Consider the following 18,925-nt stretch of genomic DNA (forward strand, 5'->3'; position numbering starts at 1 on the left):
AGGAGGTCATGTGTATGGGTCCCAGGAATCAAACTCAGGTCCTCAGGCTTGGCAGCAGGCTCCTTACCCTGCTGAGCCATCTCACTGACCTGTATGTTTAAGTTAACTTCACCCCTCTTTGGTGTTCAGTGTGCTTCGTTTGCTTTGATTTGCTTTTGAGACATCTTCTGAAGAGCACTGTGTAGTTGTGATCTGACTTTGACTTTATAATCCTACTGTTTCAGCCTCCTGCATAAATGCTGGGGTTACAGGTACGCCCCAGCATGTGATTCATGATTCATGTGGAAGTGACATAGTTTGGGCTGCTTAGAATCAGATTATGAAATTAATACCCTTGGCCCACTACACTTGGCCCACTCTCAATGGATGTCTCCAGAAGGTCCAGAGAACTTCAGGATGTGATTCATTTCACATATGAATCAGTTCTAAGAGACTTCTGTGATATAATAAATTTAGTTCTCCAAGCTTCCCACAGGGCAGGGCAGGTTATTAACTGCACTTTGCCCACAAGAAGACTGACTACCGTGCAGATACCCATGGGCACTTGCTGCAGTGTGATGTGGAGTTGACTGGGAACTGAAGCTCTGAGAAGCTGTAAGCTGTTTGGCGCAGACCTCTTAGAAAATGACATGCAAAGCCAGGTTTGTACCTTCGTGTCCCAAGCTTTCAGGGTCTTTCTGTTTACCTAAGAAAAGCTAAGGAGGCATGGTATGAAGAATTTACTCTGCCCTGTCAACTTCAAGGACAGAAGCATTGCAAATACCAGCATTACGCAAGCTGGGCTAGCTGCTTCCCGAGTTAACGTTTCGCTTCATACAGATGACCTAAAACATGGTAAAGTAACAGGGAAGAGGGACACTTCTAATCTAATCCTTTTCTTCTTCTTCTGTGCTTCTCTGCAAGGATAGACCCTGCCCTTCACTGCAAAGGACTAGGTATATTTAGGACAGCCTCTTCCTAGCCTTGCCAGGGTTTCCTCTTCTGGGCAATGTTTGGAAAGCTGCAATTTCTCTGAGTGTCCACAGCGTGGCAGAGAATGTCCCATCCAAGTGGAAAAGAGATTAACAAATTGCAGAAACCAGGCATCTCGCAGTTTCTTGGAAATGAAAGAGAATGGCAAGCCAGACTTTTTGCCTTGTTCTTCTTTCCCATCCCCTTCCATGGAAATAGCTTAAACAGATTGTTAAAAGTCAGGGACCTGACAATCCTGTCAAATGCTTCATTACACAGCAGCACCCATCTGGTAGGGAGCACCTACTTTCTAATTCAGAAAAGTCTTTATGTTCCTTTTCTGAGAACAAAAGACATGTGAAGGTTATCTCACAAGTCAGGAAAGGCGAGGCGCTTCCTTTGTGGTTGAGGTAATATTGGGTCTGGTAGCTAATCTCTGCCTCCACCAAGGATGAGCCCTTTTTACTCCTCCATGAATTTAGCAACTCCAGGAAACCACTGGCAGGGAAAACAATCTAGGGCTTCAAGTTTCCCACACTGTTTCATGCTAGTCAGCCAAAGGCCTAAAAAGTTTGTTACTTTCGCAGTGCTGGAGGTCAAATCCAGGGCTTGTGCGCTAGAGAAACACTACCACTGTTCTACACCCCCGGTCCTTCAGCCAAAGGTTCTCACACCTAAAATACTGTCTCCACATGAAGCCACACTGTCTTTAGGTATGTGGCTTATCATCTTGGCATGAGAGGAAGTGTGTATAGATTGTGTTCCAGTAACAGAGACTCAACCTGTGTGGCTGTGGTGCAGTGGACGCATATGTGGACATGAACCCTCCATTTCCCAGGGCTGTCTAAGTGTCCAAAGAGACTTCAGCAGGGGGCTGCCCTCAGTCAAGGAATGCATGATTCCAATTAGGGTCTGGACAACTGTTAGATACCTTTGGAGAATTTTTAAAACAAAATTATATTTAAAGATAATATGATAGTTCAAGCTTAAGATTAATGGTTAAGTTTATAGAGTCCTGTACAAACAGAAGCAGTGTTGTAGAATATTTGGAAAAAGAAGAACAAAATTTTATTGATTCTCCATCTTTAAAATTCTGAAAATTTAAAGAAAATACATTTATGAGTAGCAATGAGGGGAGAAATTGGTGGCATCCTATGTATTAGGAAGAAACCACCTTGTTTAGTAAATTCAGTGTTCTCCAGAGAAACAGGACTATGTCCATGTATATAAAGAAGATAGAGGACAGAGTCTCAGAACTTAAAACTGGGGTATTTGTCTTAGATGTACATTTCCAAGCCCATTTCTGCCCTATCTTACCTTGATCCATCCCTATGGCAATTTTGGGGTGGGGGGGGATAAGTTACGCCACTATCATTTTTTTGTTAAGGAAAGCTTGTGCTCAAAGAGATGACGTAAATTGTCAGTATTGACTGAACTGGGGAGCAAACTGAGCCTGTAAGAGTATCGAGCCCTTTTCACAACCCCAAGCCACATTCCAGTGAAAGAGAAAAATGAAATCCTGTACACAAGACCACCAAGAGCAGAGCTAAGGGGGCGCAAGCTTCCATCCTGTGCAGTTCCCAGGAGTTGATCAACTCTCCTCAGATAACAGACCTACCCGCCCAGGGATCCTGACCGCATTTATTTACGGTCATTCTCTTCCAAGCCTGGTTTTCAATAGACTCATCTCGGAAAGCAGCCTCGCGAGGAGCGAGACCACTGACCACTGCTGTGTGCTTGCAAAATGATGTGGCTTTGTTCAAAAGGAAGCGGGTGCTGAAGCTGGGTCAGGCAGAGGCTATCTAAACGACAGGAGTGAGTGACCACTGGAATGAGGAAGGCCCCTGCACTGACCTAAGAAACACCCAGGGAGATCACTGAGGCCACTGGTCAGACTGCTGCCCTTTGAGTCTCAGCAGTTCTTATCAAGGGTCTGGAAACAGTTACTTGGAGACTGTTTCTCTGTCCTGTGCACATATTAAGGTCGCTTTGGAAAGGCAAGATTATCTAAAGCCCAGCTTTTCTTTCTTTAATGCGTGTGTGTGTGTGTGTGTGTCAGCAGGGGATGGGATGGGGGTGTTTCACTGTATATTCCTGGCTATCCTGGAACTCACGATGCAGACCAGGCTGGCCTCAAACTCACAGAGATCTGCCTGCTTCTGTTTTCCAAGTGCTGGAATTAAAAGTGTGCATCACTAATTACACTTGCCCTTCTTTTTGTTTTTTGTTTTTGAAACATGGTCTCATGTAGCCCAGGCTGGTCTAGAACATTTTATGTAGGGGAAGATGACCTCATACTTCTAATCTTCCTGCCTCTACCTCTCAAGTGCTTGAATTACAGGCTTGTTGTTAACACATCTGGCTTAAGACCCAGCTTCTTAAACTGTGGGTCATGAGCCCCTATGAGGTGGTGTGACTGAAGGGAGGGTCATGGAAAATCTGGCAACAGCAAAAGGTTTCTGAACATACAATGACCAAAAATTGATTCAAAATCAAACATATGATGGCTCTGCATCCCGGACTTCCCTGTAGCCTTGATCCTGCACACATGGTCACAGCGGGCAATGCCAATGAATGGTAGCTGAGGCTCAGACTCGAGACTACTGTATATTGTGAACTGCATTGTTGCTACTGTACATACAATGTTGTTTTTGCTCTTATAAAAACACGATTTTGCTATTGAAAACAAAGGTTTGTAATACATTCCTGCCACCATTCCTTGGTACATAAGTAACAAGCTAGTCTGGTTTTGGAGTTTATTGTATCAGAGTGTGTTTGATTGCAAAAAAGATGCTGTTTGAATTGCTGGCTTGAGTTTCATAGAAAACATTAAGTTAACCTTGGTTAGGACAGAAAGTCCAACAATTTCTGAAGTGGTTCTAAACGTAATTCCGCCATTCTGTACTACGGACTTATACCAAGTGGCATTTTCAGGATTAAAGATAATAAAATCAAAATATCGATCAACTCTGAAAAAACACTGAAGATGCTGAAATATCAAATATTCAGCCCAGATTTAAATCTTCACATAAAATAAGCAGATCCACTTCCTTAGTATTTCAATTTGCTTTGTCTTTAAAAAAAAATTGGTAAAATTATATGTATGCCAAAGAATTCTTTCAAATAAGTATTGGTGATTTGTTCAGTAGTAAAAATGCTTGAACTACGAGCCTGAGTTCTATCCCGGGAACACACAGTAGAAAGAGAGAACCATCTCCCCAGGGTTGTTCTCCGACCTCCACACATATGCTCGGGCATGTCCATGCTCATACCCACAAGTGCGCATGCCATATATGCGCACACAATAATGAATTTTAAAAAGAAAGTCATTTTCCTTCTGATCTATTATGAAGAAGTTTGAAAAATGTATGACTGGTTTTATATATTCATATATCCGGGCCACATGAAAATATCCTGAGTAGGCAACGGAGATGAACAGTGGCTGCCAGGATGGGACGTGACACAGTTGGAACAGGATCTGCTGAACATGCACAAAGCCCTGGACTCGATTCCAGGTACTGTGTAACACTGGGTATGGTGGCTCATGCCTGTAACCCCAGCATCCAGGAGGTGGAAGCACGAGGACCACAAGTTCAGGGTCATCCTTGGCCAGGTATGGAAGGGTTGGGGGGCACAGCATACGGACTGAGGCCTCCCTTCTCACTCCAACCCCTGCCCAAGGTCAGGAGCACAGCAGTTCTAGTCCAGCTAATCTGTGATTATTTTGTGAACTCCATTTGTTTTAATTTTGTAGTCTTAACATAAATTCTCTTCCTTAAATATATGAAAAGGGTAAATTTCCTATTCAGTGAATGTGTGCCTAAGTCCAGAGTCAATTGTACTAAAAATAAGTTTTTATTTGTTTTTAAAGCCTGAACAATCAAATCTTTTGAAAGAGCTGTAACTGGCATGGTGGTATATGCCTTTAATGATAGCACGTGGGAGGAAGAGGCAGGTGAATCTCTGTGAGCTTGAGGCCAGCCTGGTCTACATAGTGAGACACTGTCCCCAAAAAACAATAAAACAACAACAACAACAAAAACCTCCAAAAAACCCCAAGACAAAAAAAACCACAACCAAAAATGAAGGAAAGATAGAAAAGAATCCGTTCAAACAACACTGGACACCTGCCTCTCACACGTCAGCTAACCAGGCTATCAGGAGAAAAAAATGGGATATCAGCCAGATTGGTCAGGAGACCTGAGGCTTCTGAACGTCTGAAGCCTGGCAGAAAAGGATGAGAGAGCCTGGGTGGGACTCAAGGGTCTTGGAGTGGACTTCTGAAGCTGTCTGCAAGTGACCAAGTCTCAGCCTATCTGAGAAGTGAAGACGTTGAGCTGGAGTGGAGGTGACAGTCATTCAGGGGACAGGAACAAGAGGCCGTGAGCCTTGCTCATACAGACACTTCCTCACAGGATGAAGGCAGGGGCTGGTGTGGAGAAGGAGACAGGAAATTGGTGCTAACCACTCAGTGATATGGGAGGATGCTGAGAAGCCATTGGTACAGTGATAAGAAGGGGCAGGCTGTATGAGCCACACAGTTTACCATAGTAGCTTGCAGAATTGTTAAATTCTACCCAAAAAAAAAAAAAAGATTTCCTAAAATCTTGAACAGTAAATAGCTACTGCATATTTGCCTTTTTAGGGACAGTATGTCAGAAAAGAAGGGGGTCACACATTCCCAGTGCTGAGCCCTTTGCTGAACTGCAGATAGAACCTGATGTCTGCACTTGTCCAAGACCACACAGACTTGAAGAACCAAATGTCCAGTGCTTCGGGAGGCAGACAGGAAGCAGCTCATTAGGAGTCTTTCCAAGAATCATAAAGACACTGGGCGGTGGTGGCACACAGCACTCAGTGGAAGAGGCAGGTGGATTTCTGTGAGTTCCAGGACAGCCTGGTCTACAAAGTAAGTTCCAGGATAGCCAAGGCTATACAGAAGACCCTTGCCTCAAAAAACAAATATCAAAAACAAACAAGAAGACAAGACAGCCTTCTGCATGCCTGCTGCAGATTCCAACTTGAACTCATTTTCTTACCTTTTTCATGAACCACTTTGTGACTCCAGGATGTACCGCCTTCCGAGACAGCATTTGCCTCTCAGGCCTCATTCCTGCAGCTCTAACACTTTGCAAGCCTGGCTGGGAAGCTCCCTCCTCTTCATTGGAGGAGGTAATTTATGCACTGTGAGCCATTTAACTCATTTACATACGAGGGTGGGAGTTAGAGGGAAGGAAACTAACTTGGCAGTAACAAGCACAAAAGGTTAAGTAACATAAAATATCAGGGTGCTATTCAGATGCTTTGGGGGATGTTTTCCTTTGGGTTTGTGTATGTGTTGTATGCTGAGATGTTTCTTATATTTCAAATTTTGAGCTGGGAATGGTGGTTCATGCCTGTAATCTCAGCACTTGGGAGGCTAATATAGAAGAACTTCCATGAGTTTGAGTCTAGCCTAGATTACAACATAAATTCCAGACTGGCCTGGACTACAGTGAGTTCTGATCTCTGGCTGGGTTTTTTCTCTATTAAATAAGTAATATCTAAAAACTATTATTTTAGCTTCATACAAACTTCATAAAATAGTGTGGTGGAAATCACTTAAGCTGTGTGTGTGTGTGTGTGTGTGTGTGTGTGTGTGTGTGTGAAAGAGAGAGGGAGGGAGGGAGCGCCATGGCACATATGAGGTCACAGGACAACTTTTGGGAGCAGTTTCTTTCTTTCCACCATTGCGTGGGCTCTGAGGACAGAACCCAGGTCTCCAGACTTGTGCAGCAAGTACCTTTATCTGCTGAGTCATCTTGTCAGCCTAAATCTTTTCTAAGATTGCAAAAAAAAAAATTGTTTAAATATGTAAGTAGGTCTCTTCTACTATTATGCTGTTTAATTGATAAGTTAGATCCTCAAAAGAGAACCAAAAATACATTTTCATGAAAACAAGTTTAACCTTTGAAATCTATTACAAAATGTGGAATAAACAACTGAGATTCATGTCAGTGTCTAAGAGACTGGAACAGTCTATTCAGGAGTTACAGATAAGCCAGCTACAGCTTGTCCTTAGATCTCTTATCCTATGTTGCAGGACTTCGCTGTCTGGGGCAATAGTTATAAGAACAAAAGGATGACAGGTACTCCCCACCCAGCTTTTTGGGTTAGCAGGGCACCCCAGTAAATAGCCATACAGATGCCATAAGATAGCATAGATCAAGATGGTGTAAGGGCACACCAAAGTGGCATGGTATGCCTGTAACAGCAGTGCTTGGTGTTATGCTATTGGAAGGGGCAAAGCAGGGGGCTGGGGAGGGTCTTATATCAAGGTTAGCCTAAACAACACATGTTCCACCTCAGCCAGTACTGCATAGTGAGTCTCATGAGTGAGACTCTCAATAGAAGCAAAACAGAACAATGAAGTGGGGAAGAGAGGAAAAGGAAGAGAGGTAGAGAAGGAAGGGGAGCAGGGAGGGAGATGGGGTAAGGACAAGAGAAGACAAGAACCGGGGATGGTGGGACATGCCTGTATCTTATAATTTTAGTACTTGGGAGCTAGAGGTGGGAGCATTAGGAGTCGAAGGTCAGCCTCAGTTACACAGGGCTGACTTGGGATCCCATCTCAAGATAAAAAGAAACAAAATGACAATAAAAGAAGCGGTAGAACCACAAGGAAGCAGGATATCCTGGATGTTTGGGGAAATTTCACTTTATACGTATCTGTATGAGAGTGCACACACATATTTGAACACATATTTTATTAGAGCCGCCTGTAAAATGTCATGCTTACTATGGATCACAGCCAAACCTGTAAAGACCGAAGTGATGGGAGAGCCAACTTGTTCCTGCCGTGAGTTACAGACTTCTGATACTGCTTTGGGGAAAAGCTACGAAAACGCCCAGGTTTTGAAAGAGTCTTATCCATAGGGGTAGCAAAGTATTTAAATTAGGGCAGGTAAATATGAGGACCTACCTGAGTCTGTTGTGACTTAGATGTGGCTTGTCCCCTTTGTGTTCATGTGTGAGCAGCTTAGTCCTCATTGGTGACATTGAGAGACAGTGTCTAATTCACCACCATCAGAGGAGATCAATGTGGGTCTCTTGAGACCACAGTTAGTTCTAGGAGCGGGAGTGGTTGGAAAGGGAGACCACCGCACACCCGTGTTTCTTCCGCGCTGCCCATTTCCCTTCCTGATTCTCTGCCATGTTGTAATGCCGCCAAGAGGATGTTCACCCAAGGCCAAACTAGTGAAGTCAACTGCTCTGAGTTTTTAATCTCCAAAGTTGTGCTAGACTCCTCATTAGGAAGCCAGAGGGGGTCGGGGACCTGTCTGTTCAAGGTCACTCAAGTGAGTTAGGAATGAGAACTTTCCACCCAATATTAGGTTTCTTTTCTTTCAATAATTTGTACTGTATCTCATTTTCTGATTCCAAATATAACATTCAGCATTTTAAAATACTAGTAGTAATAGTAATAATAATAATGATGGTGATGATGATGATAATAATAATAATACCTTCCAAGCCAGATACAGCAGTGCATGCTTATAATCCTATCACTCTCTCAAGAGGTAGAGACAGGAGAATCACGAGATTGGAGCTAATCTGAGCTAGATAGTGACATTCTGTCTTTGAAAACCAAAGACTGGGCATATAGATGCTTAAAATACAGAAAGCCCTGGGTTCAGTTCTAAGAATTAATACAATTAAAAAATTATCTTTTAAAAAGTCTATCATAAACTGACCATTGGCTCAATATCAGTACTTTTTTCATTTGATTATGTGTGCTATACACTTATAGCATTGACTCTTAATCATGAAATGAATGAATTCTTGGAATGTCTCCCAATAAGACCATCTGTCATTATTCAATGCAAATTATATTTATATGGCATATTACAGTTTATACAATATATTTTATACACTAAATAGTAATAGTAATAATTAAAAAAGGCAAAGAGAGAGAAAATAACTGACCCGAACATCCTAGCCTGCAGAATGCATTTGAAACAATTACCTGTGTAAAGAAAGGTGTTGGAGTGTCCTCCCACCACGACGTCCACGCCTTTCACTTTCTGAGCAATGAGTTTATCCATTTCAAAACCAGAGTGTCCAAGTGCAATGATTTTGCTCACATTTAGAGTTTTTAGCTTATCTACTTCAGGTTGCAATGCGGTGATTTCATCTTCAAAGACTAAATTTGTCCCTAAGGAAGAAAATTAATAAAGTGGATATTAAAATAGTTTCACTATACTGTTTGTACACCAACACACTAAGCATATTATATTTCTTATTAAAGCTCTCTAGTTATAGGGAGTAAATGAATGAATACATCTAGTACAAAAGCCCTGGCAAACAAGGAAAGCTTAAATCAATGTCACTGGTTGCATTACCTAATATTAGGTTAAAGTTAATATTAACATTAGTTAAATATTAAATATTGGGTTAAATATTTATATTAAATTAAATGTTGGGTTAAAGTTATAGATTATATATAACATATATATATACTTTTTGAATATTTATTTCTGTGTGCTCATATATGTCACAGAATGTGTGTGGAGGTCAGAGGACAATTTTCAGATTTGATTCTCTTCGCTCACTACATGGCTGTAGGGATCAAACTAAGACCATCAGGTTAGGTAGGGAACACCTACATCTATTGAACCCTCTTACTGAGCCATATGATACACTTGCGTAAACTCAGTCTCTCACTAGGAGTATACTTCAGGTATGGTTTGCTTCCTTGTCTTGTATATCTAGACCATCACAATAACCATGTCAAAAAAATGTGCCAGCACAAAAGCCTGGTGTCCACAGCTTCTCTTAACTCCATTGCTTTGTCTGGAAACTTGGGGCATTCTGTCTTCACACCTAAGATGTCAGCAAGAAATGGCAATTTCAAACAGTGGTTGTTAGACTTATTTATTTGGGGATGTATGTGCTGTGGCTGCTTTTGGACATTAGTGGACAACCTGTAGGAGTCAGTTGTCTCTTTCTACCTTGTGGGTTCCCGGGATTGAACATCAGATGTGGTGGCAAGTGCCCTTACCCACAGAGCTATCTCGCTGGCCCTTGAAAACTAACTTTAGCATGGTAGATAACTGCTCACTTGCGGGCAGCTTTAGAGTAGACTGGAGTGCCATGTTGCAGAAAGGCCTCATCTAAACATTGCTGGCCCTGGGAGTGGGTACATACTTCATGGAACTCGCTCTGCTACTCAGTGCTAATGTATGCCACCGGCTCTGGCTAGAACAGACTGGGTATTTCTATGCTGAGACATGAACAGGACCTCCCAGTCTGTAGCCAAAACTTAGCAAGTCCTTAGGTCTTACAGCTTCAGTGGTCATGAAGGGATCGCAAAGATGCTGTTCTGAAGTCACATCCAGCACTCTGCAGCAAGGCAGTCCTCCAATGGATCTAGGCGCCCTCATGCTAATTTTTAAGAAACCAGCACTAAAATGAAGATTCCCCGAATGCAAAAATCTCATAAAGGACGTTCAAAATGTAAGTTAGCAAAGCCCAGGGTGAAAATCAAGAGTTTTTCCAAACATCAGCAGACTACTAAAGAGGCATCCCTTATCCATTGCTATGTTCAGGACTCTGCTTCCTGATGCCACTCGTAAGTCCCAGCCACGTGCCGACTCCACACGCACAAATAAGGAAGCTGAATCAGCACAACAGCACTGTGTCCACAGAGGCTCCAGACGGATAGCTGGGAAGTTAGCAGCTCCCAGACAGAACGACCTGACAGAGATGAAGTAGCTCAAGGCAACACCGAAAACCCCAGGAGAGGCGATGCTGTGCCTCAGTTGCCTACTGTGGAAATGTCAAGGATTATCTGATTCTCCTCCGTAACCCCAAGCCTCCTTGGGGCTTCCCCAGACAGCCCTCAGTGCTGAGGCTCTGTGGAGTTGTTCTTCCTGTGGCCGTGATAAAATACCCTGACAAAAGCAGCTTATGTCAGCTCCCGCTTCGAGGACACGCGCTGTCATCTTGGGGAAGTCCTGGTGGCAGAAGCTTGAGGCAGCTGGTCACATGCCATCCACAGTCAGAAAGCAGGGACGGATGAATGCTGGGGCTCAATAGCTAGGTTCTTCCTTTTCTTTTTAGCAGCCCAGAACCAAACCCTAGGGAATGGTGCCAATCCTTCTTTATGGTGGATCTTCCCACCGCAATTAAGACAATACCCCACAAGTGTGCCTGGTGAGGCCCGTGAAGCTGACCATTAACACTGGCTGTCACAGCTCTGTTATCTGTCTGCCTTCTCTGGGCATTCTTCTGAAATAGCAAGGTGCACCCCTCCTCCTGCCACGTAGGCCCTCCCCTCTGGTCTCATTTTCCTTCACCTCACTACTTCCTGACACATCCTCGTTCAGTTATTCTCTCACTGAATGTGTGAGCGCAGGGGATACAGATTTCTTGGTTGCTGTTCCTAAAGGCTAGAACAGTGTGAGGAGCACAGTGGGAGGAAGCAGGGAGGAATGGTCTGGAAAGAATACTGCATCCCTCTCCTTTGGCTAGTCCAACAGAATAGTTTCAAGAAACGCCTCAGGTCTGGGCACTACACATATAGAATGCATGGGATGTGTTTTAGAATTCCAGGAGAAGTATTATACATAAACACACACACACACACACACACACACACACACACACACAGAGGAATTTCATCACCTAGCTAAAATAAATTAAATGTGCTAGGAATCAATGTGCATGCTCCAACCACTAGAACTGGAAAAATGTACTTGGGGCTAGAGATCTATGAGATCTTCTTGTTCCAGGATTCACCGACAATTTTGAATACATGGAATTAAGGAAAGACACTGTTTAGTCAACACAGTCAACAGATAAGTTCACTGAACAGAGACAGTGACACCCTTCGGAGGTAATTTAGAACAACACAGACTCTGCCAGCCTGGTTTGCTAACCACCATTCTCTGTATACCACAGTTCATAAAGGCGTGGCCAAGCTCTGCTTTACCACATAGGTTTCCAAGTATGAGTGCCATGAAAGTAGAAGGTACCTGGATTTGAGAGGAAGGGGGTTTCCTTAGAAGTATAGCCAACAATCCCCACTTTCTCACCACCGACAGGAAGAATTCGATATGGCAGATACAATCCGGTTATCTGGGATTCTAGTGACCCCTTTGCCTTAATGTTTGCGCTCAGAATTGGAAATTTGGCCCTTCTGAGGAGGGGATCAATCAGTCCTTCCACACCGTTATCAAATTCATGGTTTCCCAGTGCCTAAGTAAAATGGAAAAGAAAAAAGGATTAAGTACCCTGAATTTGCCAAAGAAAGTATATTTTTAAACAGATCATGTTTAGCCCAGCAGCTCCTCAAATGGGCTGGGCTCTCCAAGACTTGACCCCTTACCTCCAGAAATATGACTTGGGGCCCTGGGCGAGGCCCAGGGACACTGAGATCACAGGTACGTATGGCGTTGTTGCCCAGGGCTTGGCATCTAGGGAGCTGCCGTGAATGTGCATGTTCACAGCCCTCCCCTCAAACACTGTTCCACCACCCTCCAGTCACACAGCTGCACAGACCACCGTTACCAGGCCCTACCCGGCTTGTTCCTAGTGCTCTCTGCAATTAGCCCACGCCTCAGACCTAATCGTTCAACCTACCAGCATTTTGGTAGAATGCTGACACCCCCAGAATCTCTTTCCACATCGCTTGGGTTATTACCCAAGTTTTCAGTTTCTCCTCTTAAGGACTTCTCCAATTCTCCTGGGGAAATTAGCACTGACAGGGAGGAGCCTGCTTCCTGTTCTAGTACATCCCGGGGCACTCTGCCCTCTGAGCATGTTAGAAAGTGTGGAAACGTTACAGGTAAGTGGAAAGACAAAGAAATCCCTTACTCTGGAGCCTGGTAGAGCCTCCTTCCAGCTGAGAATCAAGAATTCCAGCACAATTAACATTGGCCATGAAGGTTACTGACTGAGGGACAATATTCCTGTTATATAGAAAAAAATTGTTTTCAAATGAGAATGTTAAAATATCAATGAACCATGCTTAAGACTTGCTTGTTCTTCCTTTTTTCTTTTTTTCTTTTTGGAACTATTACAACCAGCATTTTTAATTAAAGAAGAATATTATAAATTGTATAAAAGTATTTAATTTTTCTTTTTTTATTAGCATTTTTTTCTTTAGGTTGCATTCCGACCACAGTTTTCCCTCCCCCCTCCCCCCGTTTCCTTCCCCTTCCTCCTATCTACCCACTCCCCATCTACCCACTCCTCTTGCTCTGTCTCAGTTCAGAAAGGGCCAGGCCTCCCATGGGCTTGAGCCTATGCTCACTGGGCTGCGCTCTAGCAGTCCTCCTGAAGAAAGGGAGGAGGGATAGTCTGAACCAGGGTTCAAGGTCATGATGGAGGAACCCACAGAGACAACTGACCCGAGCTCCTGGGAGCGCATAGACTGGACCAACAGTTAGGGAGCCTGCAAGGGACTGACCTAGGCCCTCTGCATGTGTGTGACAGTTGTGTAGCTCAGTTTCTTTGTAAGGCTCCTAGCAGTGAGATCAGGACCCGTCCCTGACTCGTAGCTGGCTTTTGGGAAGCTGTTCCCATTACCCTGCCCAGCCTTTATACAGGGGAGGAGCTCATCCTACCTCCACTTGATGGGCCATGCTATGTTCTTACGCTTTCTTAAGCATTTTCTGGCAGTCTCTCAAATAAGACTAAAATGTTGTTTACAGTAAAAACAGTTTCAATGTTCCCTATTCTCTTGTGACCTAGAGTTTTACCCTGTCATCTGTAATCCTAACCAACACATAGAAGAACCACCCTGTGATCTCATTTACCCAAAAAGAAAAGTTTCCTAAGCTACCTTTGAGGTGCAATTTCAGAAGTCACCAAAACTAGTACGTGTGGCTATTATACTGACAAGGACATCTCTGTCTTGAGTAGTTCACACCCAAGGGTGCGTGCCCTTTTCCTAAGCACCTCTGTGAATGCCCATGATTACACCTATTTGGAATTTTCTCCCTCCTATAGTAATCTGCCTCAGCCCTATTTCACACTGGTTTGTCTTGAAGTTCTTTTCCATCTTTGAGTAAAGTTCTGTAAAAGGAACCTCTCAGACAGACACAAGCAACTGCCACTGACAGCCTTGTTTTATGCATCTTGAAGTGCTTGAGTGGAGAGGCCTCACCACCCCCCCAGGACCTCCACCTGTCAGGCTCTGCCCACAGGGCACTCTAATGGCCATAACTGTTGGACCGATGCAGGTGGTTAAGCTTCTCCCTACAGAGTGAAAAGCCCAAACTCAGTTGGAAAACCCACCAATCTCCACCCTAGAAATTTGTTGTGGAATATTTGTTTAACTAGCCAAAGGTGTGTTACATTTGTTTATGCCGTAGAATGTTACTTTAATGTGTGAAAGTGTGTTACAATTGTTTCTGCTGCCTTTGTTAACAACATAAAGAAGTGTTACATTTGTTTGTGCTGCATTTAAGTATGTAAAGATGTGCTGTTGCATTTATTTCACCTTGCCTGTCTAAGGCACCTGATTGGTCTAATTAAAAAGCGGAATGGCCAATAGCTAGGCAGGAGAGGGACAGGCAGCCTGGTGGGCAGAGAGATTAGGAGAAGAAATCTAGGCTCGAGAGAGAACAAGGGAGAAAAAGGGACATGACTGCCTGGCCAGAAGCCAGGCAGCTGCCAGCCAGGCAGAAAAATAGGACATACAGAAAGAAAGTTAAAAAGCCCCAAGGGAAAATGTAGATAAAGACAAATTACAATAAGAACTAAGCTAAGGCTGAGCATTCATAACTAATAATAAGTCTCTGTGTCATGATTTGGGAGCTGGTTAGTGGCCCAAAAGAAAGCCCACTACAGAAATCTCTATTCTAGAAATCTCTGTACCTCCACCCAGAAACCTCATATAAACTCTGTCTTCTGCTCAGTTCTTTGCTGCTTCTCCCCTGAGCAGAGGCAGCCACCCTCCTGGATTTTCCCCTCCCAATAAATCTCTTGCATGAGATTGTTGTGCTGTGTGATTTTGTAGTATTTCTTGGCTTCCAATTGCCAGGCTACCTTTCCCTTCAGAACTGTAACACTTATCCTGGAGAAACCTTCTCTGCTGGAGTAGATCTGTTAATGTTACGGGAGGTCCTCCCACTCCTCCAGCCTATCGCCGCTGAGATACCAGCCCCTTGGGGTGTGGTCTCTCTCCCTTTAAAAAAGCGGCCACTTCCCTCTCCTCTCTCTCTTCACTTCCTGCTCCGCCGGTGACTTGACTTCCTTCCTGGTTATGCAGAGGGCTGACAGTGATCTGTAAGTTTTTTCCCCTTTAAATAAATATCACCCTATTAATCATAATCCCAAGTTGGTGTGGCATTGTTTGTGACTTACGCCTTCATTTGGCGCCCAACGTTTGGTTTTAGAACCTCTCCCGGCTCGCAGCCGCGAGTTCGGCTTGGCGGCCGGAAGTTCGGCTTGGCGGCCGCAAGTTCGGCTTGGCGGGCGCTTGTTCGGCTTGGCGGGAGCCCTTGCTTCCTCAGCTGCTGCCTGTGGATTTAAACTCCACAGGCCCGCGTAGTCTCTGCCCGCGTGATTTGCTCTTTTCTGAGTCGTTTTCAAATCTCCCTTGCAAGCACAGCTCTTAAGTGGCGCGAACCAGAGCACGCGGTTGCTGAAAGCTGCAACCCCTCAGGGTGACTCTGTCACGTGGAGGCATAAGTAGCTTCCAGATTGCTCTTCTCTACCCCTGGATTCTAGGTTTCTGGTTCCATCTCTGGAATTGATTTAATTACATTTACTTTGTTGAGCAACTTACATTTTCCAGTTTTTAACAAATACTAGGCGGACTCTGAAACAGGACCGTGTTTTCGTCGAGACTTGGCAACAGCGCCACCTGCTGGATAATAGGTAATATGGCAGTTCTCGTTTCCAACGCGAATTTTACTGTTCTGGTTACCAATACAATGGGTTATATCATGCAAGGTTTATATGACTATGGGGATAACTTAATTTACTGGTTACTAGGTTTCAGTATTCTTTTGAATATTCTATCATTTAGGAAGATCATGGCACTCCTAAGAACCATACAATCTTTACTAGAAACTCATGCAGGTCAGGAGATTCAGGATTCAAAAGAGACAATAATAAAGACAATAATAAGAAGACTTGAAATGATTGAAGAAATGATTGGAGCTGGTGAACAGAGTAATAAGGCACAAGGACAGGATACAATGCCAACACCAGCTATTAGAACTGGCTTACCAAAGGTTTTAGCAGCATACCCTATACTTAATTCTGACAAAGCGTCAACTTCTAAAGGCTCAAAGGGAGTCAGAGAAGCTAGATGGACGCCAATAGCAATGAATGATCTAAAAGAAATTAAGCAAGCTATTGTTAATTTTGGCTTGCACTCTGCATACGTAAAGGAAATGATAAGGACTTGGGCTTCTAATGCTAGAGCTACCCCCCATGATTTCCATCAGTTAGTGTCTGCAGTTTTAGATAATGGACCTTCCTTGATGTTTGGAATTTATTTTAGAGAAGAATCCAAACATATGGAACAGCAAGGAAGAGCAAAAGGTATTGAGGTTTCCCAAGATCAAATTCTTGGTGCAGGAGAATATGCTGATCCACAGGTCCAAGCTCTTTATGATGATGAAGTACTGTGTCTATGTCACCAAGCAGCTTTAAATGCTTGGAATAGGATACAAGATCCAGCAAAAAGGGTTGAATCATATACCAGAATTAGGCAGGGACAGAGAGAACCCTTTATTGACTTTTTGCAAAGATTAATTAAGGCTCTGGACATAGGGGTAACAGACCCAGAAGCTAGACGAATACTTCTTGAATCTCTAGCTTTTGAGAATGCAAACATAGAATGCAAAAAGATAATTGGGCCTTTAAAGTCTAGATCAGCACCTATGGATGAATGGATTCAGCATACGATGAATGTTGAGACGTTTAGCTATAACGATGAATCTTGGGTAGGAGAAGCGATTTCCACAGCAATGAGGAGACATCAAACTGCCAGGTGTTTTAATTGTGGTAAATTAGGACATCTGAAAAGGGATTGCAGGCACAGAATTTCTAGGAATATTATCTCCTCTGGGAATGACAAAGATAGGAGACCTAGGCCTTCAGGTATATGTAGGAGATGCGGTAAAGGCCGACATTGGTCCAATGAATGCAGGTCAACAACAGACAAACAAGGCAACCCGATACCGTCGGGAAACTCCTTGAGGGGCCTCTCGCAGGCCCCCAAGCCAACAGTGGCCCAGTCATTCCCAGTCACAGTGGAGAACGTGCCTCACCAAGAAAATTAAAAGCTCCAATTTCTGCTGTAAAAAGTAATACTGGTCTAAATGATGAAATCCATGTGGAGGATGAGTCAAAAAACCCAGTTGGACAGAGTAAACGTATATTTTGGCAGACTTCTATTAATGATCAAAGACCAAAGCTAAGAGTCTGTATAAATGGCACTTTTATTGAAGGCTTATTAGACACAGGTGCGGATGTAAGTATCATTACCCCAGAATCTTGGCATCCGAATTGGCCTCTTCAAGAGGTAGATGTTCAGTTCCTGGGAATTGGAACCCTATCTCGTGTAAAACAAAGCACAAGATGGGTTGAATGCATAGGGCCCGAAGGGCAAATAGGAAGACTAAGGCCATATATAGCCAATATTGCCATAAATTTATGGGGCCGTGACCTGCTACAGCAATGGAATACCCAGATTAACATTCCTGTAGTTCCAGGAACTCATAATTCTGGGAAGTATATGATGAGGTATTATGGAAAAAGGTCACTAGCCATTCAGGCTGTACAAGAACATACAGCAAATACCAAACCTTTAGAGGTACCAACAGCCCTACCTTTAAAATGGCTAACTGAGAAGCCAATATGGATCAAACAGTGGCCTCTAGCTGAAGATAAACTACAGGCATTGGAACAGCTGGTGCAGGAGCAACTAGATGCTCACCACATTGAAGAATCAACCAGCCCTTGGAATTCTCCTGTGTTTGTTGTAAAAAAGAAATCTGGTAAATGGAGAATGGTGACAGATCTAAGAGCTGTCAACAAAGTAATTCAACCTATGGGCTCACTACAATCTGGAATTCCTTTGCCTTCTCTGTTACCAAAAGGATGGCCTCTTATAGTTATTGATTTGAAAGATTGTTTTTTCACTATACCGTTACAAGAAAAGGATAGAGAAAAATTTGCCTTCACAGTGCCTACTTATAATAATTCTCAGCCCAATAGGAGATATCAATGGACTGTCCTCCCACAGGGTATGCTCAATAGTCCTACACTGTGCCAATATTTTGTAAGTAAGCCATTGGAAATAATTCGTAAACAATTCCCCAAGTCCATTATTTATCATTACATGGATGACATCTTGTTATCTGATCCAAATAAAGATACTTTAGAAAGGATGTTTGAAGAAGTAAAGAAAGTCTTGCCTAGGTGGGGATTACAAATTGCCCCTGAAAAGATTCAAAGAGGAAATTCTATTAATTACCTAGGTTACAGAATAGGGTTAGAGAAAATTAAAACGCAAAAGGCACAAATTAGGAGAGACCGGTTAAAGACTCTTAATGACTTCCAAAGATTGTTAGGAGACATTTCCAGTCTACGACCAGCTGTTGGGATAACACCTGATCTAATAGTTCATTTAAACAAAACCTTAGATGGTGATAAAGATTTGAATAGTCCAAGAGAACTGACAGCTGAAGCAGAAAAGGAACTGACAATGATTGAGGAAAAATTACAGGAGGCACATGTGGATAGGGTGAACCCAAATCTTAGCTGCATCCTAGTCATATTGCCTTCCAGAATTTCTCCTACAGGGATTCTAATGCAGAGGGAAGATATTATTTTAGAGTGGATATTTATACCTAATAAACCAAGTAAAAAATTAAAAACTTATGTGGAAAAAGTCTCTGAATTAATTATAAAAGGTAAGCTGAGACTTCGTCAACTAGCAAGTATAGACCCAGCAGAAATTATAGTGCCT

At 43.2% G+C, this 18,925-nt stretch overlaps 1 protein-coding gene across 3 annotated transcripts in view; it reads right to left on the reverse strand.

The window, feature by feature from the left end:
* Positions 1-18,925, reverse strand: part of Nt5e (5'-nucleotidase ecto) — a 58,708-nt gene that overhangs the window by 9,499 nt on the left and 30,284 nt on the right. For 2 of the 3 annotated variants that reach the window (XR_012909973.1, XM_075965046.1), the window contains exons 2-3: positions 11,967-12,189; positions 8,957-9,145 (exon numbers count right to left, since the gene is read on the reverse strand). Coding sequence is in view for 2 of the 3 variants with exons in the window: in XM_075965046.1 (XP_075821161.1) it covers positions 8,957-9,145; positions 11,967-12,189 (412 nt within the window). In the remaining variant the exon portion in view is untranslated. Of the gene's footprint in view, positions 1-8,956; positions 9,146-11,966; positions 12,190-12,807; positions 12,904-18,925 lie in introns of those variants that run through there. The other variant, XM_075965047.1, reaches the window with a different exon arrangement.

The sequence above is a fragment of the Microtus pennsylvanicus genome, chromosome 3, assembly GCF_037038515.1.
Source record: "Microtus pennsylvanicus isolate mMicPen1 chromosome 3, mMicPen1.hap1, whole genome shotgun sequence".
NCBI classification, from domain to species: domain Eukaryota; kingdom Metazoa; phylum Chordata; class Mammalia; order Rodentia; family Cricetidae; genus Microtus; species Microtus pennsylvanicus.